Raw genomic sequence first — 23,174 nt, 5'->3', positions numbered from 1 at the left:
TTCAGGAAACATTAACGCTGGACTGACTGGAGCTGCTGCCCTAAATTGCCCTTACCCGCGGGAGGCAGGGTTTGAAACCGGTGCCGGTGGGTAGGTTTGTGTAATCGTAAAAAGAAATCAGAAAATCAAAACATAACAGCCGTTGCTGCTGGAGAAAATCGACCACCCTCGGAAACTCCACTCATTCACATCGAGGACTTTGGAAAAGGGGTCACTCACCAGGCTCACCTTCACACCGGTCACCGGACTCACCGGGCACAAAAGCTCGAGCTCGAGGAGATTGCACAAGAAGTTTTGTTTTGGGTAAAAGTAGCACTTCTCTTGGTGGGCGGAGGGCGGAAAAAGGTCGACCTTTGCAGCTGCCCGCTCACAATAGTTGTCGGTAACATAGTTAACTCCGGCTCACCGATATAGTTTTCAGAATGGAGACGATTACGAGAGAAAATATACAAATAAGAAGTGATAATAGAATAGTGGTGTTGGAGGATGAAGGGGGTGTGATTGGTAGAGTGGCGGCGCGTCCGGGGGAAGTAGACTCAACAGCAGCAGCCGGACTAACACAATCAAATGTGTCGATTGTGGATTGCTGCGAGGTGCGAGACGAAAAGTCCCAAAACGACAAATCAGTTCAGTCGCAGTCTCAGCCATCGAAGCAGCCAGCAACGGCTTTGGGACTTCGCGCGTGGTTCCGCAAGTCTAACACTTGTGGCAGTTTGTACGCAAAGTGCAATTGCAAACATCACGGATTGTCCTCGTCGGGATCGCACTCGGTAGAATCGCCAGAAGGTGTCAATAAAACGATCGTTGGAAGTGAGCACAATCGAAGTAGGCCGATATCGACATCGGAGAAAGATTTCCGTAAAATTAAGCTTTTGGAGGCTTTCACGCATCCCGATACGCCTACTGTTTTTACGCAAGAGAACAAGTACGCAAGCAATCTGAGCGAGTCTCCAAGCCGATCTCAAATAACGTCCGTGCAGACAGGAGGCTTCGAAATATTGCACTCAACACATTCCAAGAGGCTCTCAACGCCAAGTTTTGGTTCACACTACAAACCCTTTCATCCTGAGTTCGTTGTGAAGAAACTTGGACCCAAGTCCGCACTCTCAAATGAAGAAAAAACTCCCTCTATCTCGATTCCTTCACCACGAAGAAGTACTCTGAAGAAAAGTCACAAAAGTTTTCCCGGACTATCTCCCTCGGATAGCAGTGCGGAATTCGTGTCGCACTCACTGAAGCACAACTTTTCCGCTTCTTCCAGTGTAGACGAATCGCAAGAAGATTGTCCTGATGAGCTTTGTGATCGCCAAACAAGTGGAAGTGAAGATCTCAGCAGCTCCCACGAATCCTACATATCCTTCACGGCCGGCCGAAATCCGCTCTTTAACAACGGAAATATCCGGCAGCTTTCCCTCAAATACGCAGGTATCACTGGTACCAATATCCTAGCCCCGAAAATATCCCCGAACCCGGAAAAAACTCCCACAAAAGAAGAACAACCCCCGGTGTGCGAAAATCACGTTCTGCTAGTGAACCCAATTCAAGCCGATCCATCGATCGTTTCTAGTGAATCGATCCCATCGGCACTCCCCAATAATCAGTGCTTTAGTGATAGTGCCTGTGAAAGTGACCAGAGTTTGGATGAATCTGGACCAAACAGCAGCAGCAGCAACAACAACAGCGATAACGGCAACAGTGTTACAAACTTTCAAGTACCTTCGGTCAAATCCGCTGCCAGCACCCCAACCAAGGAACCTCCAGTAACCAAGCTCAATCCCTCGGCTCAGGAATTTTTCATCCAATCGGGCATCCTCGGACCAATGGGCAATGGATCGTCGGTACTCAATCGCAAAACTTCCAAGATCGTGCCCAATGTGGATGCGCCAGTCAAAGAAAAGGTAAGTGATCGATCGAATGAATATGATCAAGTGACGCGATTTCGCGACGCTAATTGGTTCAATCAATACAACACATCATCGAATCGGAGGAGATTGTGAATTTATCGAGCGTTGATCACGCGACGCCGAATGGTCGAAGCGATACAACCCGCATTTTTTTTGCTTCTGAAAATTGTGTGTCCTCTGTCGAAGATTTTCTGTTTGTTGAATTGATGTTTTGCAGCAATTAATCTGGTGCTAATTTGTTGGCAATTGGTTGAGTCTACAGATGACTCAAGCTTTCTGGAGCAAAAACAAAAACGCCAATGTGATGGCTTTATCTACGGACACATGTTTGTTGATATTGAAAATTATTGTGTTTTTAGAAGAGAGAAAATCTATTCTTATTTCGAAACCATCAAATCAGTTCAAAGTATCATAATAATCTTTCTAATGTACCGAAGAACTGAGATTTTGAGATTCCTAATAATTTCTATGAAAATTATAATGAAATTTTAGTATAAAAACTTTTAATAAATCGGTTTATTGAAAAATGAAATGCTTTGATTAAGTAAGAATGTGTATCTACCGGAAGCAAAACCGTGCGAACGAGTTTAGGGGTTTACCCTCCCTTCCACCCCCATGGAGATATTTTCCAAGTAAAATTTTGTAACGGGAAATTACTTGATCTTAAAAGGTGTTTGATAAGTGTTAGAAAGCAAGTTAGAAATACGCTCGCCTCCGGCGGAAATATGTCATAAATCACCCTAGGCTTGAGTTATTTAACTTTACTACACAACATATGAATTCAACCTAAAATAAAAATCCTATCTTGTCTTTAGATTGGGTTTTTATTAACCAAGTGCAGTGTTTTAAATTTACCATTTCAACTTCAAAATAAGTTCATCTAATACTAATTTTATACATAAACAAGTTGCAAGCCATGTATCAGATGTTTACCACTCACGGTGGTCTTCAGAATTAGCAAAAAAAAACAAATTCCTAGTATCCTCTACCTTATTACTTAATTTTTTTTGTAGCGGCTCCCCACATTCCCCCACACCAAAAAACTTATTTGAGCCTCCTGGTAATGCTACTATTATCAGCACGTCTGGCAGTAAAACAAAAGAAACTTAAACTCGAACAAACTTTAATCATGCTGAGAACACAAATATTTATAACGTAGTGCGAGGAAATGTATGGTTTAATTGAAATAGATTTACTCTCTCTATAATATTTTCTTCCATAGGTCGTTGATTCAAATATTTTTTTTATGTGATGAACGAAACAACATGTAGGTATTTAGAATTTTTGTATAGTTAAGAGAAAGTAGGTGTGTGTTGAAGTATTTTGATAGTTATTTCAAATCGTTCTCCATTTGTTGAATGATATTATCGGTTGATATTGCTGGGTAAAAAATAGGTGTGTCATCAGCAAATAAGCGGGCTGTGCCATAGAGTGATAAGTTATAGAGATCATTTGTATACAGGAGAAATAGTAACAAGTCAATATTACTTCCTTGAGGAACACCAATATCAATTTTGCTCAAGTCGCTTTTTGTATCCTCGTTAGCAACAAACTGTTTTCTTCCCAATAAATAGCTGCGAAGAAAGTCATTAGTTGCGCCTCTTATCCCATATTTATTCAGTTTAGACAACAATATATCGTAATTTTGAGTGACAAAAGCTTTCTTAAGATCTAAAAACAGTGCATCAACAATATTTTTGGAATTGACTTCAGAAATAATAGAATCAACTAACTCAGTAAAAGCAATGAACGTTCTACTCGATCTGAATCCATGCTGCAAGCTATATAATATAATTTCCTGGTTCAAAAAATGCACAATTCTGTTCAATAAAAGTTTTTCAAAAACTTTGCTGAAGACAGATTGAGATAGGGTGGTTTTTATTTACGTCATGAGGTTCGCTTGATTTTAAAATGGGAATTACTTTTGCTATTTTTAGGCAATCCGGATAAACTCCTGTCTCTAAGTAGTGATTGAAATATAGCATGAGTAATTCAGAAAATTTTTCACTGTTAAAGCATTAATAGGAAATCCATCAGTTGCACGGCTCTTTTTGTTCTTAAGGGATAGAATTATTAGTCGGACCTCATTTGCACTAACTGGATATGAATACAAATGTATTTTGTACTCGGTGAATATGGGATGATCACTTTCAGAGTTAGTTGGAATTTCTTCAGCTAGTTTTTTCCCAATCGTGGAAAAATTTTGTTGATTTTTTTCGCTTACCTCAGTATTGTTGGTTTTATCACCTTGTTCATCAGGAAGATTAATTGGAGTGATAGCTTTATTTTTGCCAATAAGTGTGTTTATGTTTTTCCAGAGCTTGTAATGAGGAGTTTTGCTCGATATTCGCTCATAATATTGTTTTTTGCACTGTTGTTTTTTATAGTACAATTTTTTTTATATGAATGAGCATTTCTTTTAGTTGAAAATTATCAGAGTGCCTCTTGCTACATTTCAATATTTTAATTTTTGTAAGCGCCCAGAGTTCTAACGACATCCATGAACAGTAATTGTTTTTAAGTTTAACCTTTTCATTGACTGTTTTACGGTTGTAACATGTTGTAATATGTTGAAAGCCATCATTAACGTTTTCTGGAAGTTGAATATTATTCATATAATCTAGAAACAAGCTGTTTTTTCTTACTTTCTTTCTTTCTCAAGGATTGTCCCTTTTTTCTCGCATCAATGTCAGACGTTTAGACGATCAAGGTCAGTTCGTTTTGAAATCACGTGGTCTTATAAGTTTATAGTTTTTGGTCTAGTTGGAATAGTGTTTGTGCAGGCATAACCGAAAGATTCTAAAATTGATTTATATTTCATAACAGCGTTCAAACTAGCCTAATTTTTGGGAATATTCATGGCACCAAGCAGGCGCTGACGAAGGACTCGTCCATGGGGGGTGAGTTTTTTCGAAATTCAAATTCAGCTAGTATTAACAACAATACCAAAACAAACAATAAACTTGCAGTAACGCTTCCATTTCCACTAAAAGTTAAAACATTTGGTCGGTGACCCCCCATCCAATATATATTTTTGAATTTTTTTTAATTTGAAATATTTCGAAACGTTTAAAAATATATATTTTAAGTGTTTTACAATATCAGTGATGCTTATTCTTTAATTTTAACTTTAAATAATATGAATTTAAATGGTTCGCAAAAAATTGTCATCCAAATCCATGAAAGTTTTTTAAAATAATTTTAAACTAGTTACAGAAAAAAGTGATTAAAACAAAGAATATTGCATAACAAAATATCTCCTAATCTTAACATTTGAAAATCGGCTGGCAATTTTTGTCAGCATTCTTGAAGGGTTGAATTATCTGAAATCGTAAAAATTATCTGTAATCATATAAATCCATAAATGAGTCCATTCTCTTTAGATTTTCTGATTGTGAAAACATTTGTGAAATTGTTATTAAACAAGATTAAAGATGAAGAAAATCACTATATATTTGAAACCAGTTTAACTTTTTTTTGTGGTAACGCTTATTGTGATGCGATCTAGAATTGAAACGTTTTTCATAATTTATTATTTGGGAAAACTCAGAAAATCAAATAGTTATTGAGTCAACATTGTACATTAAAATGAAGCTTTGAAGTTGCCGCTTCGAATTATTTTTCAACACAAAAATTTTGATTTGAAAAAGCGAGACAAACTAATGAAAATTGTTCAAATTTTTTAATGGTTTGACTATAAAATTTGGTAAGTCTATCCAAAAAAAATTAAATTTATTTTTTTGAAAATTATAATAAAATGTTAACTCAATTTATCTGCCTTGTCGGTAAAAGTCACGTTCTTCTAGTAATAACATTTCAAATAAAAAAAATAGGGTGTTAAAAGCCCTAATGTAAAATTTAATCGTCTTGCAGGTTTGAACAAATTTTATTAAAAAAAATTAAATTAATTTTAAAACTTTATTCAGTAATGTTAGGAATATTTGTTATGGTATCCTTCCAAATTTTTAGAAAAATGTAGAATTTACCTTTTTAGAATCATGCATCGTCATTTTTAAAAAAATTTCTCTAATCGAATGAAATAGGTATTATAAACAAAATCAGATTCAGATTTGTTACGCTTAAATCTTTCAAATCAACCAATAAATTAGAAGCACAAAAATCCTGTTCCTTAAAATAAATCCTTTTTTCTTTGAAGTTTTTAAAGGGCTATACGAGTTAATGGAAATAAATCCATCTTAAATGTTAAAAAAAAACTTATTTCTGTATTCAGAACATTTAACATTAAATTTTGTTTTTATTTTCAAATAAATTTGCCGTCAAACTCTATCAATTTTATGAAATATTTTTTTAAAGATTGTTTTTGTTTTTTTATTTTTTATTTTGAATTTTTGTGGTCTGAAAACATATTCTTCTTGGAAGCCTGCATAACTTAATTTTTATTTTTTTTTACCTTCTGTCATTTCCAGGACCCAATACTTTATTTGCAAGCGACAAAATATTCAAAGCTTGAATTTTTAAACTTTAAAACCTTCGATTGAAAATTTATGAACATGTGATTAATTTTAATTATACTCAATCATGTTTTAAATCGAAAATTCGATTCCGACAGTTACCGATGTTTACAGCGACTTTTTGGGAATTTTCTAATTTAAACTTCGATGTCGAGCTAATGTGCATAATTTATTCTTATTTTCATGTTGAACCTACCAATAATTTATAATATTCTTTTGGTAATAATATACCTACTATTTTTAGTCAATGAAAATTGCAGCTCGATACCATATTAAATTGTTTTCACATAGAAAAGTAAACAAATTCAAACATTTTTACTGATAAAGGAAGAGGATTTCATCACCTTTTACGGTATAATAACTTCAAAAACTTGGTTAGAGAATTTTCAGTCAGAATGCGGAAAACTTGTGGAACTGCTTAATCTATATTATTAAGCGTAGGGTCATTTGACTTTTTAATTAATTGTTGTTATTTTTCAGGTGAACATATAATTTCATTAATTTACACAATCATAAGGGAAAGTCGGGTAAGACGGACACTTTCAACATCACAGTTAACTGATCATTATGCACATTTAATCATAGCACCCACCGGATTGACATAATACCGTTTGAAAATAATTGTTTTTATTACATGATACACATTTACAAAAAAAATATTGTTAAGCTTTTTTCATGATACTCGAGACTTATGTTAAAATATTAAGCTAGCAAAGTTTATGATCCAAATTTTTGTAATCCAAGATATTCGTTCGTTCAATGTTTCGTTTTCCATTTGTCTCGCTTATGACTGACATTAAAGTCAAATCATATCGTGTACAATTTTTTTAAAACAATCGATTCGGTCTGGTCAAACACCGACTATTTTTATTCCTTTTTTTTCATAATTTAATATAATATAATATAATTTAATATAATTTAATATATAAATATAATATAATTTTTATTTATTGTTGATCAATTTAATTTTATTGTTGATTTATATCATATCTCATATATTTATTTCATATCTAATAAAAATTTCAATGGGTGCATCAGGGTGTCAAAACAAAGAGTTGAGCGCATGGGTATGTATCTGTGGCAGTACTTCTCTTATTAAGTTCTCCTGCTGTTTGACGCGCTCTTCTAAAAACAAATCTTGGGGGCGGGGACTACAGAGACTTGCATAGTAAGTTAGTTGTATATTCGGCAATAACTTCTCGATACCAAACTATCTTTACCCTTCGGATATAGTAAGTTACTCTACTTACGAATCCATTCCCTTGAACGTCTCATGCAGCAGATATTAACCGAATATATGGTAACCTATGGTGACTTGTTGCTGAAGCCTTAGCCACAACTGCGGTGAATCCATGCACCCAAGGTGGCTACCAAACATACATATGTACATACATAAATTATGGGACTCGTTAAATCTGGACGCATTAAAAGGGTCTATCTCGGAGCTGTGTAAACAAAATGAAAATGTTTTGTACTCAAAGTGTAGAGTTTTTATTGCACTTTAAAGGAAAAATAATAAAAAAATATTCCGATGTTGTTTTGATAAAATTTCGAAAAACACCCCATTCGCTGACCTCAGCGGCCATTTTGTTCCACAATCTCTTCATCTCTGTTACATCCCGAGTCGTCCTACCATTCTTCTTCATCGTCTGCTCGTCAATTGCCCAAAATTTGACGAATTGAGAGCAGCTTGGTGGGTTGATGTCCTTTTCGACAAAATCCACCCGTTGGCCCGGTACAACTGTAGTACCTCTTTGATGTAGTTGCAGCTTGTCAAATCTGGCGAAAATTTTACTGGTTCTTTGTGAGATCTAATGTACGAAAAAAAAAACGTTCTTCAGGCACTCCTCTTTGTACATTTCGGAGTCCATGGTCTAGTTTTTTACAAAAACTGGGGTTTTTCGTCCGCAGCTGCATATACCTTGCCAGATCAAACACTTTATTGCAAATTTATCGCCAAAAACGAATTTCAACTTGGCGGGGACATCCCCTCGACCGGTGGCTTTGTAAAATTTTTGGTCAGGAAGGCGCCCAAAATCCATCTTCACGTACGTTTCGTCATTCATGAGAATGTATCCGTCGTACCTCGTTAGAAACTTGTTGTACAACTTCCGGGCACGTCCTTTGGCTACTACATTCTGCTTCAATATCCGGTTTGATTGCTTACTGGCCCGATAAGATCGTATTCCTTCGTGCAGACGAATCCTTCTGACGGTCGGCATTGAATTTCCTTGCGATGTGATAGTCCGACTGCCCTGGATTTACCTTGATCGTTCTCAACAGTTTCAAATGCAGTTTCCGATCCGTAGTTCCATTATGACGCTTGGTATCAACCTGCAGATCGAGAGTACGCATCTCACGGAAACGTTTAAAAACGCTACACACGGTCGATTTGACCATTTTTAACGATTTCGCGATGTTTGAACCCGACCAAGTCGGATTTTTGACATGGGTGTCCAAAATTATAAATTAAATTTTCAGCACTGATAGAAAAAAACATTCCAAAACAAAATACTGTCAGAACATTCTAGATCCGACAACTAGGAGTTCTATGGTATAATAAACAATGCGTCCAGATTTATCGTGTTCCATGCTTTAGCCGTATAATGACAACAATAAAAATAATCGTTCATGAATGGTAAATGGAGAAAATACCTCTCTGACACCTTACCCATAAGCTAAATCGTCAAATGAAACTAGTCGAGCTGTAGCTCTTTAATTCAGTTGGCTTCATCGAGTTAAATTCGCTGCTAGATTCTACGGCTTGATCGCTCATCGTGCCCCGATTGATTGTGCTCTGTTTGCCCCGAGTCAACAAATGAAGTAAAAACGCGTTTTCTAATTGATTTTAGTGAAAAAATAAAAATTTAAAGATGGTGAAAATTGAGAAATAATGTGTATATCATGTTGCAGTGCGTACATTATAGATCAAAATGATTTAACCATCATAAGAGCTTATTTTCCGGCGCTCAAAAATTATAATATATTCGTCACTTGAGAACCTAGTTGGTTTTTTTCAACATTTCTTCAAAGATGCTGAAGATATTTTTTTGCTGTTAAATTTATACCATAGGAATTACGAAATTAATCCCCATGATAATTTATTTCAGAAAATTCGTACTTTTGAAGAAAAGAGGAGTGCTTACTATGCCCCGGGTGCTCGTTATGCCCTTATCTCCCCTATAATCTTTTGTTGAAAAATCTAAGGTTCTACATTGATACCCCATTCGTTTCAGATCCGCAAAAACTCCAAGCTGCTGTTTGGCAAGCGGACGGTGCTGAGCGATGGCCGCCGGAAGTCCATCCCCCAGTCGGGATTCAACTGTGATAGCTTCCAATCGTACGGAAGCACCCCAACGCTCAACAGCCAGACCAATAATGGCCCGAAAGGCGCCGTCGCCAAAGCTGAGGACGAAATCCACGGGTTGCGGCAGCTGCTCAAAATTCGCGACGAAGAAATCAACCGACTCAAGCGGGAGATCGACAAACTCAAGGTAAGGAAGCGTCATCATGCGTGTGAGATGTAAGGCGGGTTGATTGATCTCATTAGATGGTTAGGTTAGGTTTTTGCAATGTTAAAGACAACACAGGTGCCAGGATTAGAAACTGTTTTGCTCGGGCAATCAAATCGAAGGTGTGAATTTGTTATTTTGAAGGTGCTAATTTTATATGAAGAGTTTTCAGATTAGCAACCGTATCATTCATCAGCACTGTTTTGAAAAGTTTGCCAGCTTAAAGCTATTTGGATTGATTTAACTCTCATCTGCTCTCAACGTTTAATATTATGCTATTATGAATATTATGATTTTTTACTTGTTTTCACTGAGATGATCCGGTGAACCTTCTCTATAATTTAAGATGAGAGATTGTACAATCTTATCTAAGGTAACGTCAAAACCTTTCATGCATCCCTAACTTAAGCCATTCCTGAAATATCCAACCGAGACCCTCTAACCTTATCCAGAAAAAATGTTAAGTATCCTATGAAGCCGAAATTTGTCAAAAAACGTTAACTTTTCCATCTACCATTCCTAATTCCTTTCCTGTGGCTTTATCAATTTTGACGATTGACCGATTGAAATCATGGTTTTAACACGACTTTTTTTACTTTTTTTTAAATGGCCAAGGTCTTAAAAATTTCAAATTAAAAAAAAATCAACATGTACTGGTTAAAAATCTGAGACAGATGAAGGTTCATCAATGAATCAACTTGATTAATATCCTTTGTTGAGTTTCACTCAAAATTTGCATCGGAACATTATGGATGGTTGCCTGGCAAGGTCGTCTGTCGATTCAAGAATGACTGACTACCATGCGTTGGGTTTGCCATCGTATCGCGTGTCTTGAATGGTTAATTTTAACTTGACCACAATAATTGTACTTTACGATGGGGGTGAACTCATAAAGCGCTAACCAGCCAATGTTTATGTTCTTCCTCCTACCCCAGAGCGTTCTCCAACAAACGGCCACAACCAGTCTGGATCGGCAGCAGCAGTTGGAAAACAGCACGGCGTCCTCCCATCAGAATCAGCAGCAAAGCTCCTGCAAAAGTTCGACCGAGGGTGACCTGCTGTCCAGCATTCAGGCCAACTACGTCATGGCCGGTCAGCAGCTGCCGATGTCCGAGTTGTATGGAGTTCCCGGCAAGGGATTCAACCTTAAACAAAACGGTGGCGGTACTGGCGGAATCATTCACAATGGGACCGGCAACGGAAATGCTGGACAGTACCAGATCAACAACAACAGGACCTCGGTGTTGCTGGCCATGAAGAGGCACGGCGTTTCCGGTGAAAGCTGTGAGGTCATGGGCAGCGCTTCCGACATCAAGATACCGAAATACGACAAAGATTACAGGTGAGTTTGGTTTCGGATGTTTAGCAGGCTACTTCGAACTAAGGAAAACTAAATAATGTTGGACCAAGAAGAAGCCATTTCGAAGATTTTTTTTCCTGAGTTAAGTATTCTTTATTGATGGATATTTGGGAAAAAAATTAGCAAATATGAAAACACTTCTTCAAAACTCTAGATTGTTCACTCTAGTTCACAATTTACTTTAATCGTAGACTTCATCAACTGGCCCATATTTCTAATGTTATATTATCCACTGAAACTGAAAATGAAAATTTAAAAAAAAACTTAGTAGAACAGTTTTTGAGCTATGTTCCAAGTACGAGATTTTGCTAAGTGAAAAAAGTGTTTGAAAATTTATATTTTCTAATATATATGAGATGTCATTACACATAGATTACCAATTGCAGTATTTTTTTTGGCTTTGTTCAAATTAAATTTTACATTTTTCTGTCAAAGATGTTCTTATAGAAGAAACATTACTGTGCTGCATACATTCAGGGGTAAAAATATTACACAAAGTTCTACTAGCTGAAATCATAAAAATTAATGTTTGGATGGATGATATTTTGTAATCAATATACGCGTGATTCAAAGTAATCGTACTACAGCGTATTTAACAAGATTTAATAGGTGAATCTTTGTTTTCAAACAACTTTATCTTCCTAGTTCGGGTGAGTTAAGTTAATGTTTTGGTTGTTTCATAATCAGGCAGATTTTACATTTATGAAAACGTTTATAAACCATTTTTTAAGCTTTACGATTGTTTAAGCCAGTAATTTTCAAGGGTTTTTATGGCAAATTTTAAACAAGCAAAAAGCAACCCGTTTAGTTTGGTTACAACTTTAGCCACATCCGTATCGTATCATGTTGTTTTTGCTTCCGGAAAGGACATTTGAACGTAATGTAGATTCTCAATAAGGTTTGTCTATTTGAAACTTTTCTCGAATTTTGAAAACTATGTACCGTAAACCGGGGTAATATTGTTAATTTTTTACAATATTTTTCGATTATTTTTTCTGTAAAGGGAAATGTGGCATGTTTCATATTTTTGCCAGCACTGGACTCCTATGAACGTAAAACATGGTTGCATAAATTTATTAGACTAATTTAAATTCGATTTAAAAATCAATTTCGTCTCTGTTTCGAATCTGATGCTTTGAGGTACCATTGGTCAGTCTCTATTTTCTACGGTTTTTACGAGTTTTCTAGATCATAAAGGATACAAAAGGCCTTCATAATATTTATAAATGTTAGTTTATTAATTTTACATTGCTTTTTAACGTTTTCTTTTAAAAACATTTATAATCGAAAAAAGAACTATTACAGTGCATACATTTAGGGGCAAAAACTAAAATAATTGCTAAATAGTTTGAGCTACAAAATACAAATAAAATTTTACCATCACACATTCCTGTAGGCCCTTCCACTATTTACATTTTAATTTTTTCTTCAAAGTTAATCATTTGATAGGGTTCCTATCCACTTGACCAATACGGGCTTACTCTTGGAATGTCCTTATTTTTAAGATATAGAAAATTTATCACTAAATGACTATAAAAATAGCACTATAAATATACACGTACAAAGAAAAAAAAGTTGCTTTCATTTTTAACAACCCGTTTGCTTCTAAATGTTTTTTGGTATCATCAGGAGAGCTATTTGTTTGCGATCCTTAGAAAACAAAGAAATTTTAGGATTTTGAAATAACATTTTAACTAACAGATAAAAAATCAAATAAAAACCAAATTTTGTCTATTTGATACTGAAAAAATTGGCTTTCAAATGTAAGTTTTCGAAAATTCAAAGTATAGGCTGAGTTACTGATGATAATGTGAAAATATTTATTATTGGTAAAAATTACCCCGGTGATCAAAGTTACCCCTTTTTACGGTAGACTCAAAGTTTTCTTTTTGGTAAAAAAAACGACATAATTATTGCAGATTTTTTTTTTAAAATGAGATTCGGGTATCTGGGATTTTATTTTAGATTTTGTATAGAAAATTCGCGAAAATTTGTTAGGAGGATGTATTTTTCTTGAATATTTTGCTCATCCGCAATGTAAACGAAATTAAAATCTACGGCAAATCGGTAGAAGTAGCGAGAACAATATTAGAACGCCTCAAACAGAGCATTTTTTTTTTCATAAAAAGAAACTAGCAAAACTGTCAGATTTTCCGTCCAGATTTCAGAAATATTGTTTTGTGTGAATTGTATTCGTACATCATTTTGTTGGGTTATAAATTGATGTTTTGCATTGTTTTTATCATAAAGTTTAATGTAGAATGGATGTTTGTTTCTTAATGGGCGGGAGGATGCGTAAAGATTGAGTTTTGAAAGTAATTCAGGACTGTCTATTCTTCGTGTAGCAACTCCAAATACAAATGCAATTTGACAGAATTCCCTGCGGTTTTATGTCAATAAACTTACAACTAGATTCATACGATTTAATATTGATTCAAAGACTTTGGTGTTTCAAGACAAGATTCCTCGATAATTTTTTCCGGACTTGAAAATTTAAATTAAAAAAAGGTTTTTTTTCAAAATTTTGGGAACTTTTCTGTGATTTATCGACATATTCAAAAGAATCAAAAGAGGTTCGGTCAGTTCGATCGCTAAGTTTTTAAGGAAACATGGGGGAAGTCCATCATGCCCTGCTCCTATAGAAGCATCAAATTTTCTAAGTATTTCGTAAAGTCATCAGATGCAATGGTTTTGCTATCATTAAACTAAAATTGGGTGGAACTGTCTTTTTTATTTGATCAAAGCATATTTTGTATAAAGTATGGGCATTTCCAATCGTGCAGCTTTTAAGGATCGAAAAAATTCATGCCTTTTTTCAACCGAGTAAACCTTGTCAGTGTATTTCAATTTTTTTTCCGAAAGCTGAAAATCAGTCACTGTAGGGGTATAATGAGAACCCCTCCATGGGCAGCTTGACTTTTTTCATCTAACGATTTGACCTATTGGTAAGGTGTCGGAGAGGTAATCAAAGGACTCGAGTTTGATTCCTTGTCGATGATTTTTTTCTTGCATTTACCATTCAAGCGGTGAGTCATAGATCCATCCTACAAAGCAAAGTTGACACACACTCATACATTATGTTTCTGTTGCTTTGTTTGGAGGATGATGCTACTAATCGTATGCAAAGATCAAAATAATCGATCATGAATGGCAAATGGAAAAAAAACACATCGGCCAGGAGCCGAACTCGAGTCTTCTGATTACTTCTTCGAAATCGTACCAATAGGCTAAATCGTCAGATGTAAACTAGTCAAGCAGTAGGTTCATAATTCAGTTGACTTCATGGAGTTAAATTCGCAGTTGGATTCTACGGCAGAAAACGATTATCGTATCTCGATCAATGGTGCTCTGTTTGCCCCATGTCAACAAGTTAAGATAAAAATGCCTTTGAATATTTATTATAGTAAAAAAAAAATCAAAAATTTAATTATGGTGAACATTGAGGAACAATTTGTACATCTTGTTGCAGTGTCTATATTATAGATCAAGATGGTTTTTAACGGTAATAAGAGCTTATTTTGCGGAGCTCCAAAATAATATTTTCGTCACTTGAGAACCACGTTGGTTTTTTATTTAAATATTTCTGTGAAGTGTAAAAGAAGATTGCATTTTGCTAGAAACTAAATGCAAAAGGAAATACGAAGCGGTTTCTCCTGAAAATTGATTTAAGATGTTTGTCGTTTCAACAATGACGATGACGGATTTGCAAGGAAAATTCTATTTGACAAATGATTTTTCAATATATACGATTGACATTGTTTTCCTCCACATTCCAGCGATGGAGCGATTAAACCAAGGGTCAGATAGAGGCTGATATATTCAAGCTTTTGGGCACAGCGGCATCCCGCTGCAGGAAGAATATTGATGCATTTTAATTTTAATATGTCAATGAATTACACCTTTGAATAATGAACACACACAATTTCGATTTATTCATAGCTTGAGAACCATTGAAATTTGAAATTAAATTAGGATCCAAATATTCCCGATTCTTTTTGAAAGCAATTGCTGATTTCCAGCTCTTTAAGATTGCTGATTTCCCAGCATCTGAGTTTGCTGACCGTTTCCAGTAATTTTTATTGCTGGAAATTTTGCTGGAAAACCAGCGGGACATAAACAAGCGAAATTTTGCTGGTTTCCAGCAATAAAAAAATGTTGTGTACTTAATTCTGTAGAAAAGAGGGGTGCTTACTGTGCCCCGGGTGCTCGTTATGCCCTTATCTCTCCTAAACTTGGTCGCTGAATCTGAAAATGAAATTTTTAAAAAATCTCTGTAGCAGAGTTTTTTACTTACGCAACAAGAACAAAATTTTCATTAGAGAAAAAATCAAAATATCTCGGAACACACCAATTTTTATTCTTTTTCATATCGACGCACAATGCGGTGAGCAGTGGACAAAAGTCAAAAATATAACTTTATCAAATCTTAAATCCAATTTCAACAATTGATTGAAAAGAGGTTGAAGTTTCATGAACGAACAAGATTTTGACATATTTCTCCTTCCTACACTCAAGTTTGCCGAAATTGCAGAAAAATCTGAAATTACATAAAATTGTGATCAAATTTTCATCAAAAAATGTGATTCACAGCACATTGGAAATATTCACAGATTTCACAGATTTTTAAATTTTTCAACGCATTTCCAAAATTTCAATTTTTAATGATTATATAATTTTAAGAAGTTTAAGTTTTGATTGCAAAAATATGATAAGATTTGTAAGGCTAATTGATTTTACTCAAGTTAAATGTAAAAAGACCCAATTCATAATGAATTTTCAATAAAATATGAGTAAATATCGTCACAGATAACCATCACAGAATTTTTGGGTGAAATCACAGAAATATTTTTTTTCAAAAACAAACTTTCGTGAAACAAATATTGCTACAAATTTCAATTTTTCGTTCTTAAATATGAAGATATAAACTCAAAGCGTGCTGTGTACTATTTTCTGATTGAGAAAAATAATTTTTGGACCTGGGGTTTAAGGGGTTTAGAGGTTTAATCCCCCTAAGACTTTTTCCAAGTTAAATTATCTCTCAGGAAATGAATTTACAGTAGAAATGTGAAATTACTTGATACCAGTGTTCAAAAAAGTCAAATTCATTTGTCACAATACAACCTGAATGTGACAAAAATGCTTTCTCCCCCATATATTTAGACAGCCAGCGTAAAAATATCAGGTTGGCCTAGACTAACTCCATGATGATTTTTAATATTTTTGTTTTATTCCTTCATTCGCTAGACAGTCAGTCATTTCACAAAGTCGTGACAGTATGAGAAAATGTGAATGGATTTCAAATGCCTATTTTTTTAGAGTAAATTCTTAGGTTGATCACCAACATGAAGGATTAAAAATACAACACGAATACTAGAAAATTATAAAAAAAAACTTTTCAACTTAAAATAAAAGCTATTAAACGTTCTATAATGTCAGTATCTTACTTAATGCTCTCAGATGATTTCTGAATAATCCCATAAGAAAAGCAGAGTATTAACAACTTCATGTATTTCTGAGTTCGAAGTCTGTTTTTTACTGCCGCAGCAACTTTTGTTCTAAATAGGAATATAAACATTCAAACAAATTTATTTTAGCCAATGTTTCCAACAACTGCAAACTAACTGACTTCACTGACTTCAGCATTTTAATGACTGAAATATTTTGTAGGATCACGGTCACGCATTTGAAAATGAAGTGACTTTTGATCGACTATCAGTCAGAGATTGCTTTGTGAATGATCAGAAGAAATCAGGTTCCAAGTAAAATGTATACTGTGATTGAAAAATTATTTCACATTCATGCTAGCATGTCAACAGTTTTGAACACTGCTTGATACACTTTACTTTATTATTACTTGATTACTTCACATTACTTGATGTTTAAAAATAATTGTTTATGAATATGTCAGAAAATAGAAACGCTTCCGGCGGTATTTATTTAGTCCTATATCACTCGCCATTTCATTCTACGAGACCTCATGACGTTCAAGAACTGAAACTTATTTTCAATTTCGATCGGCAATTTTATAATCCTTTTGTATTGAAATTTAAATCCTGACACACAAAAACCCTATCTCGTATTTAAAATTGGTATTTATTATGAAAATGTTCTTAACAAGTTCATTATCTTATTACTAATCAAACAATGAGAATCGATTATTTCATTACAAATTTGATGCTGATATAAAATATTCAGAAAACCATTTTCTACGTAAATTTTATTTTGTTTTTTTTTTGTTCTTCTAAATGCTCAACTCCACATTTAAAAGGGTTTTGAAAGGCCACAAAATTCACATTTTTCTGAGATGCAAAAAATTTAAGCGCTAATTTTGATTAATTTTCTTGCTCTAAAACTTTTGAAAATAGGTAAAAATTATTTATGAAAATTTTGCGTTTTTTTTTTGACAAAACATTAATAAATAACAAAAAAAACTTAAACAAAGTATATACCAACTTTCTTGAAGACCGCGATTAAATTAAACTTCTGCGAAAGAAAACAAGAGATGTAGTTTATTTGGTAATTTTTGCTAATTCTATAAAAAAAAATAGAATTTTTAGCAATTTTTCAGTAAGTATTAACTGCATTGAATTTGAGATATTTTTATAAGCAAAAATTTAATCGTTTTGCAAACTTCAAAAATTCATTAAATGAAATGAAACTTTGTTTCAACTTTCTTCTGAAATGTCAAAAATGCTTATTTTTTAAACTCTAGAAAATTAAAGAATTAAATTTTTCAAATCATTCATCTTCATCATCATCCTCAAAATATTATTTCTTAATTTTATAAACGTTATAAAATTATTTTAGAATCAGTTTTTACTTTTATGTAGAATTGTTAGTTCATCAGTTTAATAAACTCTTCTTTTATTTCAATTATTTTAAATCATCTTTTTAGAATGGATCATCATCTTTGCAAAGTTTGAAAAACAATTCTATATAGTAACTTTAAGAGTTAATTTCAATAAATAAAAATTAATTTATTCAATGCTTTGTGCTTTCAATATTCAGAGCACAAATTTGAATTCCTTTTTTTTTTTTTTAATTTTAATCAGTTTAGCATTTGATCATTCAAGAAATCACTCATTACTAAACCTGAATTTTGTCAAAGATGATGAAATGGATATGTTGTATTTTAAATTTTGAAATTTTTTGGGATCCCCCCCCCCCTTTCTGACACTTGAAGTTAGACGCTGTCAAAAAAAGAAAAAGAACGACGAGTTGCTAAATTTGCCCAAAAAGATATGATGAATAAAATGGGGATCAAGTATCCTCATTCTCCCCTACTGTTTCGCTTCCTGACTCAGACCAGTGGGTTCCATTATGGTTTAAAAACGTTTTCAAATACCTAACTCACAAACGTATGTAAAACAAAAAGTATTTTCCGGAAAATGTACTTAAATTTTCAACGCAATGTCCGTTTTATCCGCCCCTTTTTGAAAGGTATAATTTGCAAACATGTTTTAGATTGCTATAAAAAATGTTTTGATGAAGGAAATTGACAAAATCCAATGGTAAATGAGATACCAAACAACTTAAACTGCCCATCTGCACGGAAATTGTGGAGAAAAAAGCAGTATCTAACTCTCTATATCGATTCTACCTTAGATAGTCCGTCTTACCCGATTTTCCCCTACAAAATTTGAAATTTTTAATCCGGGTACTTAAATCATATTTCAAAAATCTGTAAACATCTGTTGGCCGTTTTGACCAAAACAGAAACTTTTTAGACTACAAAGCTTTTGAAATTCGATAAATGATGCAATTCGTAAAGTCCTGATGGTTAATTGATTGAAAAAAGAGTTTTGTTGAAGTTATTAAGGAATACAACAGTGTTTGCAAAGAAATATAAATTAAAACCCCTTTTTTCAAATTTATTCAAACCAGCGCCAAACAATTGATCAAAGACGCCATTCTGGACAACGATTTCTTCAAAAACATCGACTCCCTGCAGATACGGGAAATCGTCGATTCGATGTACAGCCGAGAGTTCCAGTCGGGCGAGTACGTCATCCACGAGGGCCAGGCCGGATCCCATCTGTACGTGTCCGCAACCGGCGAGTTCGAGGTGCTGAAGGAGGGCAAAAATCTGGGAACCATGGGACCGGGAAAAGCTTTCGGCGAACTGGCCATTCTGTACAATTGCACCCGCACCGCTTCCATTCGAGGTAACGTAGAGTTTTTTTTTTCTTATTCCTAAGATACTAAAATGAATGGTAGTTATTCAGAAGGATACTGTAATTAGAGGATTTTTTTTCTAAACAGCTTTCACAAACGCTCGAGTGTGGGTCCTGGACCGCAAAGTCTTCCAGCAGATAATGATGCGAACGGGAATGCAACGGATAGAAGAGAACGTTAGCTTCCTCCGGTCGGTGCCGCTGCTCAAGAATCTGAGTAATGACGTACTCACCAAGATTGCAGACGTGCTTGAAGTGGTAGGTATCATTTTGATACGTGGTTTTGAAGGAGTTGTTTTATTTTCAAATGATTTCCTAGGAAATATATGTTTCCCGTTCTGATAACATCTTTTGGAAAATTTCATTTGTAAGTTTATGTTATTAAAAAAAAAAACAATTTTCTTTAACTCTTTCAACAGGAATTCTACCCGGCAGGAACGTACATCATACGTCAGGGAGCAGCTGGAGACACTTTCTTCCTAATCAGCCAGGGCACGGTAAAGGTCACGCAGCGACTGCCAGGTAAATGGGATCACTTGCTTTGAAGATGATGTCTGTCACCGGCAAAGACTGCACAGTGGGGAAAAATTGATGATGATGTTAACTTTTGCCAATCACATTTTAAATCAAGTGTACAAAAATTTGTAATGTTTGCCTCAAAATCACTTTAGGCGCCATCCATAAATTACGTAACGCAAAAATTGCACTTTTTTGACCCCCTCCCCCCCTTATGTCGCAAATTGTAACGCTTCGACGTACCCCCCTATGAAAATTACGTAACGCTGATAATTACCCCCCCCCCCCTCCCCTCATCTTCTCATGGTTTTGAATACTGATTTTCGAAGGTAAAAAAATATTTTAACATAATTTTTTAACGTTCTTCAAAACGGAATTAATATCGATCCATCCAAATCGCTTCTTAGTACTCATTGATGATAACTCTCTCATAAAATAAATTGATTGTCTTGTTATGAGTTGCTCTTTGCTTGTAAACTGTTGATCTACCTTGTTTACTTTAATTTGTTCAAGAAGCCTAACTTGTTATGCGAAATATATTCCACTAAGTAGTATTCGTCGCAAGAATCAAAATAGCATTTTTTGATTAAATTGAGAAAAAGTTATAAAATTTACGTCTTAAGGTTGAATTGAGTTCTAAAGGGTAAATGTACCTAAATGTAGGGGTATTTTTCATCCATTGTACGTAGGGTCGTATGAGTTCTCTGCACCTGAATGGTTTAGTTAGCTGTTTCAGACCATCCCTTCTATGATAACATTGACTTATCACGGTGTGCATTGTGGTATCTCACTAATACTCAATACCAGCACTTGAAACGAGTATTGCATCCAGATACTTGTTTTGGCATCTTGTGTTGGGATTGATCATTAGTTGTTCCTCGTGTATCAGCCAATGCAAGATGTGTGTAGTCACCCTATGCTATGCTATGCTATGCTTAATGTAGTGGTTTTTTTCAACGGTTATTTCACGGATAATTAATACACCTTTCAAGTCTATTTCAAGTCTATTTCAGAATCTTTAAAGAGGAAATAAAGAGGAAAAAATCAGTTTATACACTGATATTTTAGCTTGCTCATCTGTATCCTACAACCAGTTTCAATCATGTTGAAGCTTACAAATTTTAAACTGATTTTGGTTTGCATATCATTCTGCCAAAATTGCATGACATAAAAAAAGCAGCGATTAAACTGAAATTTTTAAGGAAAAAATCGTTACGTAACGATGAGCATAACTCCCCCCCTCCCCTATGCCACAATTCGTAACGTTCGAGCTAACCCCCCCCCTAGGAGCGTTACGTAATTTATGGATGCCCCCTTAAACAGTTGAAAAATAAACTAAAATCAAGAAAAATTTAAAAAATGAAGAGGGATATCTATAGTTTTCATTACAAAAAAAAATGCTTTTATGCTCAACAAATTTGCAAATCATAGCTTGTGGGAATTTTTGGCATTGATCACACATAATACATTTCGGTAGCAAATTTTGAATAGGTGAAAAACCTCGTTCGAAGACCTACATTTCGCTGGTATATAATTATTTAAAGAATATTTGGTTTTCGAGAAATAAAGGAAACAAAATTATTTTTGCTGGAAGTTTATGGAGCTGTCAAACTTTGAAAGCGTTTTTCACGAAACATCAATGTTGGCGCATTCGCCGTATCCAATATTCGATAACGATTTTTTCTATTTAAAAATTTTTCACATGACAAATGAAGAGTAAGAAATAAACTCTATTAATTTTATTGAAAGAGAAAGAGTCGAGCATAAATCCTATATAAGGAATTCTATCAGAATTTTCGCGAAACAGGTAAAATAATATAAAAAAAAACCCTTTTAAAGCAATCAAAGCTCGGGAAATAATATTGATATTAAATTTTATAATTTTGACTCATGATACGTGTGAAACGCAAAACCATATCGTTTAAATAGGGCAGAATGGGGATACTTGATCCCTTTTTCTTATTTTCATAATATCTTTATGGAAGAAAAAATGCGGATCACCGTCTGTTTCATTTTTTAACAGCGTTTTATTTCGAGTTTTTATGCTTCAAAAGTTATATCTATAATATATGAACCGTAATTAAACTAGAAACTAGACTGTTTTCGAGGGACCCAAAAAATATGTCATTCTGAAAGTTAAAGGAGACTTGATTCTTTAATCAGGGTGCCCTAAGCTTTGGCAAAAATCAAGCATAATTTGAAGATAAATGTTCCAATGACTTTTTTGGCCATATTAGTTTTCATTTCACAGTTCATAAGTTTCAGACAAAAAGTATTCTATAAGTTTGTCAACTACCCTATACTCATTGCATACTTTAGGGGGCATTTTTTTAAATATTCAGATAAAAGTACTTTTTTGAGTCCTTTTTATCAGGAAATTATTGGATCAATAAAAGTCATTGGATAAATATTAATAATGTTCTGCTTAGCAATAATCAACATCCATTCAGAAGAAAAAAATATCTTTTTGGACTCGAGTGATCAAGTGAACCCATATCATACATTTTGGAAAGCTTTTTCTTGAAAAAAATAAAAGTTTCAGAATGCGGGTAGGCTTAGGGGAGAGTGGGGATACTTGATCCCCTTTTCTAATTTTCACCATATCTTTTTGGAAAAAATTAGCAACTCGCCGTCTTTGACATTTTCTGACAGTCTGTAACTTCTAGTTTTTATGCTCAAAAATTAGAACAATACTTGAACCCGTTGATGAACTAGAAGCATTTTCGTGGGAGTAAAAAAATTGCGATTTTTCTGAAGTTAGGGGAGACTTGATCCCCTATTGAAGGAGACTTGATCTTATATTCAGGAAGCCCTTATCCTTGTATAAAAATCAAACAAAACCCCAAGATAGAATGTTAATTGACTATTTTGGTCATGTTTGTTCTCATTTCACAATTTATAGCAGACATAAGAAGAAAATTCAATAACTTTGTCTCAACGCTATTCACATTGCGTACTTAAAGGCGCTATTTTTTTTTATAATTAAGAGAAAATTAATTATTTTTGCTCTTTTCTTCAGACAATTGTTTGATAAATATTAGTTTTTGGATAAATATTAGTTATTTCGTAATCAGCAATCATAACGATCAATTCAGAAGAAGAATATGCCGTTTGGAAGGGGGATCATTTGTACCCATAACCAACATTTTAGAAAACTTTTTATGAAAAAAGTTGAGAGTTTTCCATTGCTTTGAAAATATGGCATTCTGAAGTTCATTTAACGCTCGAACGATTGA

General features: G+C 34.3%; 1 protein-coding gene across 1 annotated transcript in view; it reads left to right on the top strand.

Moving 5' to 3' along the window:
* LOC129744441 (cGMP-dependent protein kinase, isozyme 1-like) overlaps positions 1-23,174 on the top strand; it is a 120,934-nt gene that overhangs the window by 75,679 nt on the left and 22,081 nt on the right. The window contains exons 2-7 of the mRNA XM_055736956.1: positions 6-1,898; positions 9,613-9,870; positions 10,824-11,230; positions 19,133-19,413; positions 19,511-19,680; positions 19,842-19,944. Of these exons, the coding sequence (XP_055592931.1) occupies positions 423-1,898; positions 9,613-9,870; positions 10,824-11,230; positions 19,133-19,413; positions 19,511-19,680; positions 19,842-19,944 (2,695 nt within the window). The 5' untranslated portion in view covers positions 6-422. The remainder of the gene's footprint in view (positions 1-5; positions 1,899-9,612; positions 9,871-10,823; positions 11,231-19,132; positions 19,414-19,510; positions 19,681-19,841; positions 19,945-23,174) is intronic.

This window comes from Uranotaenia lowii, chromosome 2, assembly GCF_029784155.1.
Source record: "Uranotaenia lowii strain MFRU-FL chromosome 2, ASM2978415v1, whole genome shotgun sequence".
In the NCBI taxonomy this organism is placed as follows: Eukaryota; Metazoa; Arthropoda; class Insecta; order Diptera; family Culicidae; genus Uranotaenia; species Uranotaenia lowii.
Note: the sequence above shows the minus strand (reverse complement) of the source record. Positions and strands in the feature narration are given on the sequence as shown.